This window comes from Cebus imitator, unplaced genomic scaffold, assembly GCF_001604975.1.
Source record: "Cebus imitator isolate Cc_AM_T3 unplaced genomic scaffold, Cebus_imitator-1.0 Scaffold70, whole genome shotgun sequence".
Taxonomy (NCBI): Eukaryota; Metazoa; Chordata; class Mammalia; order Primates; family Cebidae; genus Cebus; species Cebus imitator.
In genome coordinates, this window is record NW_016107385.1 from 3,489,865 (window position 1) to 3,500,278 (window position 10,414).

General features: G+C 48.1%; 1 protein-coding gene across 3 annotated transcripts in view; it reads right to left on the bottom strand.

Moving 5' to 3' along the window:
* Positions 1-5,922: 5,922 nt before the first annotated feature.
* The window catches only part of INO80 (INO80 complex ATPase subunit), a 131,931-nt gene continuing 127,439 nt past the window's right edge, over positions 5,923-10,414 (bottom strand). For all 3 annotated transcript variants that reach the window (XM_017530985.2, XM_017530984.2, XM_037739439.1), the window contains exon 36: positions 5,923-7,485. In XM_017530985.2, coding sequence (XP_017386474.1) covers positions 7,271-7,485 — 215 coding nt within the window. In that variant the 3' untranslated portion in view covers positions 5,923-7,270. The remainder of the gene's footprint in view (positions 7,486-10,414) is intronic.

The window sequence follows — 10,414 nt, forward strand, 5'->3', positions numbered from 1 at the left end:
GGCAGGTGTCACTGGAGGTAAAGGGACAGCCCTAGGACCACCTCTTCCAAGACCGAGGCTCCCCCCCTCCCCGCCCACTGGCTGGAGCCATGCTTCATGCCACATATTCAGAGGGCACACACACGAGTCTTGAAGCTTAAACTACAATGTTTCATTTTATTATAGCTTAGCCAACTCTGGCAATTGTTATGTGAAAACAAATTTCACCAAACATGACAGGAAATGCTAGAAATCTCGTTTTATTTTGTGTTTGTTTATTAATGAGGTTGATGTGATGGTTAATTTTAGGTGTCAACTTGCCTGGATTAAGGTATGGGGCCCGCATAGAACAAAAAAGCAGAGGAAAGGCAAATCCCTCTCTTCTAGAGCGGGGACACCCTTCTTCTCCCGCCCCTGGACATCAGGACTCCGGGTTCTCTGGGCTTCGGACACTGGGACTTACACCAGAGGCTCCCTAGGTTTTCAGGTGTTCAGGATCAGATTACTGCACTGGCTTCCCTGATTCTAAGGCTTTCAGACTTGGATGAGCCATGCTGCCAGCTTCTCTGGTTCTCCACCTTGCAGAGTCTATCGTGGGATTATCATGTGAGCCTACTCCCCCAATATATCCCCCTTTCATATATCTATATCCTTTTGGTTGTTTCCTTTTTTTTTTTTTGAGACGGAGTTTCACTCATGTTACCCAGGCTGGAGTGCAATGGCACGATCTCGGCTCACCGCAACCTCCGCCTCCTGGGTTCAGGCAATTCTCCTGCCTTAGCCTCCTGAGTAGCTGGGATTACAGGCATGCGCCACCATGCCCAGCTAATGTTTTTTTTTGTATTTTTAGTAGAGACGGAGTTTCACCATGTTGACCAGGATGGTCTCGATCTCTTGACCTCGTGATCCACCCGCCTCGGCCTCCCAAAGTGCTGGGATTACAGGCTTGAGCCACCGCGCCCAGCCTTGGTTGTTTCTCTGTAGAGCCCTCATATGGCTGAACATTTCCCATGACTATTACCCATTTGCATGTGTGTATATTTTCTATTTATGTACAGTGCTTGGCACAAAGAAAGTGTAAAACAAATCTTTAATAGGTGTTTTTGTCCACTTTCCATTGGAGTGTTGTGTTATAGGACTATTGGCTGTCCATCCAAATCTGTTCTCTTCTTTTGTAATTACTTTTCTTATTATTTATTTATTTTTACTCCTGGTTTATGAGTGGAGGGTCTAAGTCTTAAGACACTACAGTAGGTGAATCCCCTCCCCAATCTTCCCCTCCAATAGGACATTTCTTTTTTTTTTGATGGAGTCTTGCTCTGTTGCCCACGCTGGAGCTTGGTGATGCGATCTTGGCTCACTGCAACCTCCACCTTTTGGGTTCAAGTGATTCTCCTGCCTCAGCCTCCCAAGTAGCTGGGATTACAGGCATATGCCACCACACCCGGCTAATTTTTTTTTGAGATGGAGTCTTCCTCTGCCGCCCAGTCCGGAGTGCAGTGGTGCGATCTCAGCTCACTGCAACCTCTGCCTCCTGGGTTCAAGTGATTCTTCTGCCTCAGCTTCCCAAGTAGCTGGGATTACAGGTACCAGCCACCATGCCCAGCACATTTTTGTATGTTTAGTAGAGATGGGGTTCACCATGTTGGCAAAGCTGGTCTCAAACTCCTGACCTCAGGTGATCCGCCTGCCTTGGCCTCCCAAAGTGTTGGGATTACAGGCGTGAGCCACTGTGTCCTGCCCCATAGGACATGTCTCTAAATCAGCAATCACCATGCAGATGAGGACAAAAACATGGAAATAGCAGAGAATCAAGATGGAAAGATCTGGGATGTTCAATTATCATGTAGAGTAGATCCAAATTCAAACTCTTATGTGTGAGAGAGAAGAATTTATATCTTATTTGAACCATTGCTTTTTGGGGTCTCTGTTACAGCATCCTGAGTTACCCTAGCCAGTATGAACAATGATTTTAATTGGTCAGGGGTCTTATAACCCAAGTAGCGGACCTCACAATTACTCCCTAGGGATGACCAGCCTAGGGATGATCTCGGCTCACTGCAGCCTCCGCCCTCCAGGTTAAAGCAATTCTCCGGTCTCAGACTCCCAAGTAGATGGGACTACAGCTGTGCACCACCACACCCAGCTAATTTTTGTATTTTAGTAGAGACAGGGTTTCACCATGTTGGCCAGGATGGTCTTGATCTCCTGATCTCCTGATTGGCCTGCCTTGGCCTCCCAAAGTGGTGGGATTACAGGCATGAGCCACCACGCCCAATGATTTTTTTTTTTTTTAAGGGCAGGAGCTACCTCAAATTACAAAAACGCTGAGGCAGCTGGCACAGGTACCATTCAAAACTTAAGAACTATTCAAAACTTAAGAGGCCAGAGGCCTGATAAGGGAGGCACCCTGATAAGGGTGGCTGGGTGTGGTGGCTGCCGCCTGGAATCCCAGCACTATGGGAGGCTGAGCAGGTAGGATCACTTGAGCCTGGGAGGTCGATGCTGCAGTAAGCTGTCATTGCATCGCTGCACTCCAGCCTGGGTGACAGAGCAAAATCCTGTCTCACAAAACAAAACAACAAAAAAAGAATTGTGGCAGTGTAGCTATTGGCATGATTTAGTATGGGGGAAACAGCAGTCACCTCTCAGCAGGCCTGAGAGCACCAGATGCCCACATGACCCCAAGCCCTTGAAAGGTTAAGGTATGTTCAGTATGTTCTGTTTAATCATGCAGTGACATAGTATCCTTTAAAGAGAGTTCTAACCAAGCCAAATTCTGATGCTTAAAATATCAGGTTAAAATGTCAGCCCTCTGAAAGACTTAGGCATTCAGAAAAAATTTAGATAAGAGTTTATGCTGCTCTTCCCAGTTCCATTGGGCTGAAGGCAAACCAAGGCTGCTGAAACTGAACTGCATGACAATCCACTGGACTTGAACTCTCCCCACCGCTCTGCTCAGACATCCCCAGGTAACTGGCACCATCTTTTCAAGGGTGCATGGCATGGAGCTGCATGGGTCTTCTATCTCTCACCTGGGAAATGGGAGGGGAGGTCCTTTCTTCTTCTCTGGGAGCCAGGAACAGCTGGGGGGTGGGGTTTGTGGTGATGTGCTGGTGGTGGTAGGAGGGTGGAACATTCTGAGCTGAGGCCAGGCATTCTCTCCCAGAGAGCTGCTTTAGGGGGCCATCAGCTGGGCAAGCTTAGAAAACTCCCTGCCTCCTGCAACTTTGAATCCTTGTGCTCCCTTCCTTCTTCCCCTGAGGCTGTTGCAACCCAATCCCTAGTCCAAGTCAGACCCAGAGGGGCCTCCCCAGTCCTTTGGCCAGACATTCATTCTTCAGCTTTGACAACAAATAAATCTCAAGGGGCAGGAGAGAAGAGGCAGAGCCCTTGTGGGCACTCACAGATGCACATTCCATCTGCCTTTCTGGAAGGAAGAACTCAGCTCTCTGGGAAGGAGGTAAGAGTCAGGAAGCCTGTCCCTCAGCAATCCTTGCTTCTCTCACCGAAGGTGCCAGGAACTGTAGGCAGGGACTCTGAGAACTGTGAAGTATTTCTTAAGCTTTGTAATTCTCCGTGTATAGTATTGTTTTTGCCTGGTGTCCTTCTTTTGATGAGCAAGAAAATCCCTAATTAAAAAAAAAAGAAAAGCAAGATGCTCATTTCTGGCAGTAGCTAGGAAGAACCAGGAGCCCATCCCCCAGCAGCTTGCCATGGGGGGCTTGGTGGGGGGGAAACTGGAGTGACAGAGTGGGTGGTGTGGCAGTTTTGAAGACGAAAGGGAAGCCAGCTAAGTCCCAGCACCTGAAGCAAGAAAGGAATGAGGTTGCAGGAAGAGGCCAGAGGCCTGATAAGGGAGGCACCCAGCTTCCTCAAGGTCCCTCAATGAGGAAGTGGCCCTCCTTAGTTCTTGGACACACAATTTCACGACAGCCAGTGGTCTCTGCTTTCTCTAGAACACAACTTGCCTTCTCTACCCAGACCCTTACCATCTAAGTGGCCTGAATGTGCACCATGTGAATGACTGAATTGGGTACCTACGATAAAACACGGCTGCTTCCCCAGTTGCAGGGTTTTGTTACTCTCTGGTAGTCTCAGAGAAGTGTGGGAGAGTAGCCAAATGGTCTCCATGCCCCCCGAGAGGGGCTCAGGAATTAGCTGAGAAAGCTGACTGACCCAGGAGTCTGGTGGTCACAGTAAAAAGACATACTGCACAGGAAGCACTGAGTCCAGGGGGTCACAGAATCTCAATGATATGTTGCATCTTTGTGGAGGCCATACAGGAGAGGGACAGTAGCAAATGCAAGGCCTTCTCTCATATCCAACATGCCCAACAGAGGTGCTACCCAGGATGGTGAAGAAAATTATGAACAATTTGTAAATGAAAAGCAAAAAAATGAAGAAAACACATATGGGATTGAATTTTCCTAGAAATGCTAGAATTTCATTTTTTGTCATCAGGTAAATTAAGTTTGGTAAGAGCAAAAATAAAGTAGTATTTCGTGCACAGGACTTCCTGGCTGGGGTCGGGGCAGATAAAGCACGTATTTTTCTGCTTGGCAGGGCGGGAGGGCGCCCTAGGGCCTTGCCATTCCAGGTGTAGTCTAAGGACTAGCAGCATGGCCATCGCCTGGGATCTTGTCAGAAACGCAGTCTCAAGCCTCAATCCAGACCTTCTGAAACAGAATCTGCATTTTAAGATCTCAAGGTGATTTGTATGCACAATAATATTGGAGAAGCGCTGCCTTAAAGGACCATTCAAGTTTCAAATTATATTTTTCTTTTTTCTTTTTTTTCAAATTATATTTTTCTGATGAAAAATCTTTACATAGCATGTAAAGGCAGAGCTGCTTGGTTCTGATGTTGGTTTATTTTGTGTGAAGTCTTGGTCAAGTTCACCAGCAAGATAAATAAGACCCAAGAGTATCTAATAATGCTACTTGATATAAATAAAATGAAGGCTGATCCCTCTGACTGTGGTGACCATCAGCTGCCCAGGAGACAGCCCACCTTGACCAACAGCATGCAGGGTGAGCAAGGATAGGGAGGCCACACAGCCAGCACACTTGGGAATAGCACGAGCCCTGCTCAAAGGTAATACAAGAGCATATCAGTGTTTTGCCCAATCAAACAATGGCTGCCAGGCCAGACTGGGAACTAGTGCTCTTTTCCCAACTATCACCAAGCTAAGTTTTCATAGCCTGGGTGTCTTTGGGATCCTTAGGAATATACTTTGCCATTTTCTTTCATGATTTTTATGAGTACAGCTTAGAGAACACTGTCACTATTTTTTTTTGAGATGGAGTTTTACTCTTGTTGCCCAGGCTGGAGTGCAATGGTGTGATCTTGGCTCACCTCAACTTCTGCCTCCTGGGCTCAAGCGATTCTCCTGCCTCAGCCTCCCAAGTAGCTGGGATTACAGGCATGCGCCACCATGCCCAGCTCATTTTGTATTTTTAGTAGAGATGGGGTTTCTCCATGTTGGTCAGGCTGGTCTCGAACTCCTGACCTCGTGTGATCCACCCACCTTGGCCTCCCAAAGTGCTGGGATTACAGGCATGAGCCACAGCACCCGGCCACACTGTCACTATTAAGATGACCATTATGTACGTCTGCTTGATGGCACTCAGGTCAAGCTGCCCACACCTAAGTCCTGGGGTGTAGGTCCTGAGTCATAAAGAACCCACCCCTGGGGGCGAGGGCCTTGACTGCTGCATGCCAGACACTTGGTCAAGCCTCCTTTCTGATGCCAGAAGCAAATTCATAAACTCAATCAATTCTGCTACTGAGGAAACACCCACAGTCCACTCCTTGTCCCACTAACCCCTATCCTCTCTGATCATAGGGGAGGGTTCTGCTTTCCCTGTATCCTGCCACATCCACCAAGGGCTCTAGTTTGCCTCCAAGGAGAGGCAGCTGCAAAGACCACAGACACCTCAATTTACATAAAATTATCTCACTCCATTTTATTTAAGATTTTTTTTTTATCCAGTTAGTAAAAGGAAGATGTGTCTCTCTTTATACATATGTACAAGTTCAGTTATAAAAATAGACAGCACATTCAAAGAGAAAAAAGGCTTGGCATTTTTCTGATTCCCTCTAAATAGCATCTGTACACAGGAGTCTGGGTTTGAGCAGGGGAATCTTAATGATTTAAATTAAATGATTCCCCTATACCCCCTACTCCAAAAAAAAGTTTTAAAAATCAATCTATCTAAACTCAATTCCGCGATTTTCAGGTGTGCAAATTAGAGGCTGGCCTGCCTGGAAGTGCCTGCTCCACCAGGGACATCAGGTGGGAACAGGCAGAAACATCTCCCATGCAAACACTGCCCTTCTGCCTCTGCTGAAGGGCAGCAAGCTCAGGCTGGCCGGGCTGGGAGGGCCTGTACTGAGCCTGCCCCCTCCCTCCGCCTCACTCCTGCTGTCCCTTCCTCTCTCAGTGCAATACAGACAGTGCATACAGCCAAGCAGGGGGCTGAAGGGCATGGGTGGGGAGACTGTGCATTCGGGATGAGCAAAGGAGTCTGGAAGAGGGGCAGTGAGGCTGTCCTGCTGATTGAGGTGGCTCCTGGTCTCTTTACTGGCTTCTGGGAGTCCCCTGGGTGGAAGGTGCTACTGTTGCTGGTAGGATCTGAAGGTTCTCTTGGTGTGAACCATGCAGGACAGGGGAGGAAATGCTGGGAACACAACTGCCTGTGGATACACTTCCTCTGTCACACTTAGCAGCCTCCATCACCTCTCGCAGTCACTGCTCTCTTCAGTGATGACACTCTGGCAAATGGGGTTCAGAGATCTGGGGAGCTGCCTGAAGACTGTGGACACCAGGTACACAATCTCCTCCCTTACTAGCCCTATGAGAAATCACAATCATAAGAGAAATCTCCACCATGGAAGGCTCTTCACAGCACCTGCGCAGACTTGGCAGGGGATGTGTTACAGCCAAAGAGTGGAATGGGGATGGAAACAGTGTGCCTGAGCATCTAAAGGGGGTCTATGTCAGGCTTGCCCCGTGAGAGGTTTAAGACTTGGCTATACAGTTCACTTGAGATGCAGTGGGGCTGATCCCTGCCCTGTGCCTTCCTCCTATAGGCACCCCAGATGCTCCTGATGAGACACAGGTGATAAAAGTGCTCACACCATCCACCGGCCTGTCCTTCCCTTGCTGGACATTTCCACTTCTGACTTGGGAATGGAAGATGCTGCACAGCACAAGCCATCCAAAGACCACTGGCAGGTCAGGACTCTAGTCCTGGTTTGGTTGAAGGAAGTCGGAGGGCCCAGATGGTTACCGTCCTCCAGAGGGGTTGCCTTTGCCCTGTTTCCGGACCAGAGAGTCTGGGGCTAGGCTGCTGGTCATGTGGAGGTTTTTAGGAGTCCCAGGAACATTGTTTCCTTTGCTCAAAGGGGAACTCAAAGGAGAAGAGGCGCTTGAAGGTCCAAAGTCAGCAAGGCCAGCAGGCCGAACAAGAGACGTCTGCAGAGGACTGCTGGTGGAGATTCCTGTGGGGATGGCGAGAGACAAGAACATAAGCACCAGTGCCGTGTCAGCTTCCTTGGAGCCTGTGGTCTTGGGGACCAGAGTCTAAGCTGGAGGAGAAGTGGTGGCCAATTCCTCCCTGCCACTCCTTGCTAACTTCTTCTTGGCTTGTTTGCTTACTCTTCCTGTCAACTGTCCTTTCAGTAAGAGGGATGGATTTTTAAGAGAAAATGATACCTACCCAGCCCTCTCCGTGTTACTTCATCCATAGAGAGTAAAATGTTCATCTTGACACTCTATATAGAGCACACATTTTACGATCTGGGACACCAAGGTTACAGGATGAGACCTATAACTTACTAGCCACAAACAGGTTTTTCTTTTCTTCTTTCTTGGGACATCACTTGTGATAAGATGTTTCCTTCTCAATTTTGTGCTCCTGCTACTCTCCAACAAGTTGGGCCAGAGGGTACAAGGCTGCCCACTCTCTATCTTGTGTCTATACTCATGCAGTTCTCCTTATGCTGGCAATGGCCACCCCCTGCTCTCCAAGCCCTGTGTCACTCCAAGGATACAGCTCAAATCCCTCTTCAGTGATGAATCCCTGGACAAAAGTGAACCTCCTTGAAGGCGAGGAGATGGGAATGAGGAGCCCATACTCAGCCTGCTGCCCAGGTTGTGGAGAGCACCCCAGCACCTGTCTCCTCGTTCCTTTCTCCTTTTGATTCCCTTCTTTACCCCTGAGACTTTATTGGCCTTCTTCACGTCCCCTAAGCCCCTGTCCCATGCAGGCCCTTTAAAGCCTCAGCTACCCACTTTCCTTCATGAACACCCCCCTCCCAACATTACCCTTCCCTGCACTAAAGCCAGCCTGAGCTTCCTTCCTGTTAGTGGTTATGTCTGCTTTGAGGGGACTGCCTAGCCCCTCACCTGTGGAGCTCAGCCCTGAGCTGTCCAGTGCTACGTGAAAGAGCAGCATTGACCGGTTTACAGGCCTTGCTCCTGCAGCATGGCCCGACTTAGGCCTACCTGATTCAAGTAAAGCCTCAACCACACACACACAAAAATGTTTATATGAGCCAAATCCACTTACATATGATAACACATTGTCTAATATGATTCTTTAATTATTTCATATGTACCGGTTTTACTTTCTTAAAAAAGAATTTTAAGTGCTTGGTGGGCAGACATGTCTCTCTCCTCATCCACAATGGAACTGTAGATACTCTCTGAACTACTCCTTCTCCTTGATTTCCATTTCCAGTTGCCAAGCACTGCTGATTTTTCCTGTGTTGCTCTACCCGCCCTGTCCTCCTCACCCCTCTTGCCCTCTGCTCAGTGCAGGTTTGAAGAGAAACCTGGTTGAGTATATGCAATGTCCTAGCCATGGGTGAGACCCTGCCGTGGCAGCCTTGACTACTGGCATGACTGCTGTTTTCCAAGGATGTGGTAAGTTTGCAAAGGGTTAAAAACACCGTGCGAGGCTATCATACTTCATATTTCCTGGAAGAGCCAATAAACGAAAGCTGAGATTCCTGCAGTAGGAGAAAAGGCAAGTAAACTAACAATTACTGAGCACTTACTACACTCCAAGCACTTTCTATACAAGTATGCCTTTACTTGCTGCAACAATCCTATGAGCTAAAGCTAAGCCTGTGTATTTAAACGGGAAAAAAGGTCTGTAAGTGGCTGTGTCCTGTACTCTATAGTACAATCACCCTTCACATATCACGGTCACAACAGCCATTTTCTTTGTCAAACTGTCTGCAGACCCTTGTCACACACCTGCTAAGCTCCTGCCCAGCAGGCTTCACCATGTGTTTTCAACCTGACTTCCAATGCTCCTCTTCAGCGGAACCCGACTAGCCTGCTCAGTGACCCCCAATATGCCTTGGCCATTGTCAGCTCTCTGTCACCAGTCCAAATCCTTCCTCATTCTTCTCCTCCTTTTTGAATACAGACAGGCAACTTATCAGCAGGTCCACGGTTCCCTGTCATATTGACCTACAATCACAGTGACTGCTTTCTTCTCTTCTCATTCACCTGTATATTGCTGTATATTGCTGTTAAGCACACTGTATGCACGGCTTCCCCTTCTCATTTCTATTATACACTCAGAAGCAAGGTCCATGTGGAATACTTCTTTTTAAAAATTTTTTTATTTTTTGAGACAGAGTCTCACTCTGTCTCCCAGGCTGGAGTGCAGTGGTGTGATCTCGGCTCACTACAACCTCCGCCTTCTGGGTTCAGTCAATTCTCATGCCTCAGCCTCCCGCGTGGCTACGACTACAGACTCATGCTGCCATGCCCAACTAATTTTTTGTGTTTTTTTGGTAGAGATGGGGTTTCACCATGTTGGCCAGGCTGGTCTCAAACTACTGGCCTCAAGTGATCTGCCCACCTCAGCCTCCCAAAGTGCTAGGATTATATAACTATGTTAGTTTGGATTAGCAAAATGTGGCTCTCAGAAAAAAAAAGCCTAGGAAGAAAACAAATCACTTCTCCAAAGCAAGAAACATTCAGAATGTTTAAAGTAGTATAGTTCACAATTCAGTTCTCTCCTCAGAGCTAGTTCTAATCCAAAGGCAGCCCTGCATCGTCAGGAGGGCAAGGGGTGAGTCAAGTCTGCTCACCACAAAGAAGCAGAGCCTCAATGTGGGCTCTAGAATGAAGGCTCCTGCCAGGCACGGTAGCTCAGGTCTCTAATCCCAGCAGTTTGGGAGGCTGAGGTGGGCGAATCACCTGAGGTCAGGAGTTTGCTACTAGCCTGGCCAACATGGTGAAATCCTGTCTCCACTAAAAATACAAAAATTTAGCCAGGCGTGGTGGCAGGCGCCTGTAATCCCAGCTACTTGGGAGGCTGAGGCAGGAGAATCACATGAACCTGGGAGGCAGAGGTTGCAGTGAGCCAATATTGCACCATTGCACTCCAGCCTGGGCAACAAGAGCAAA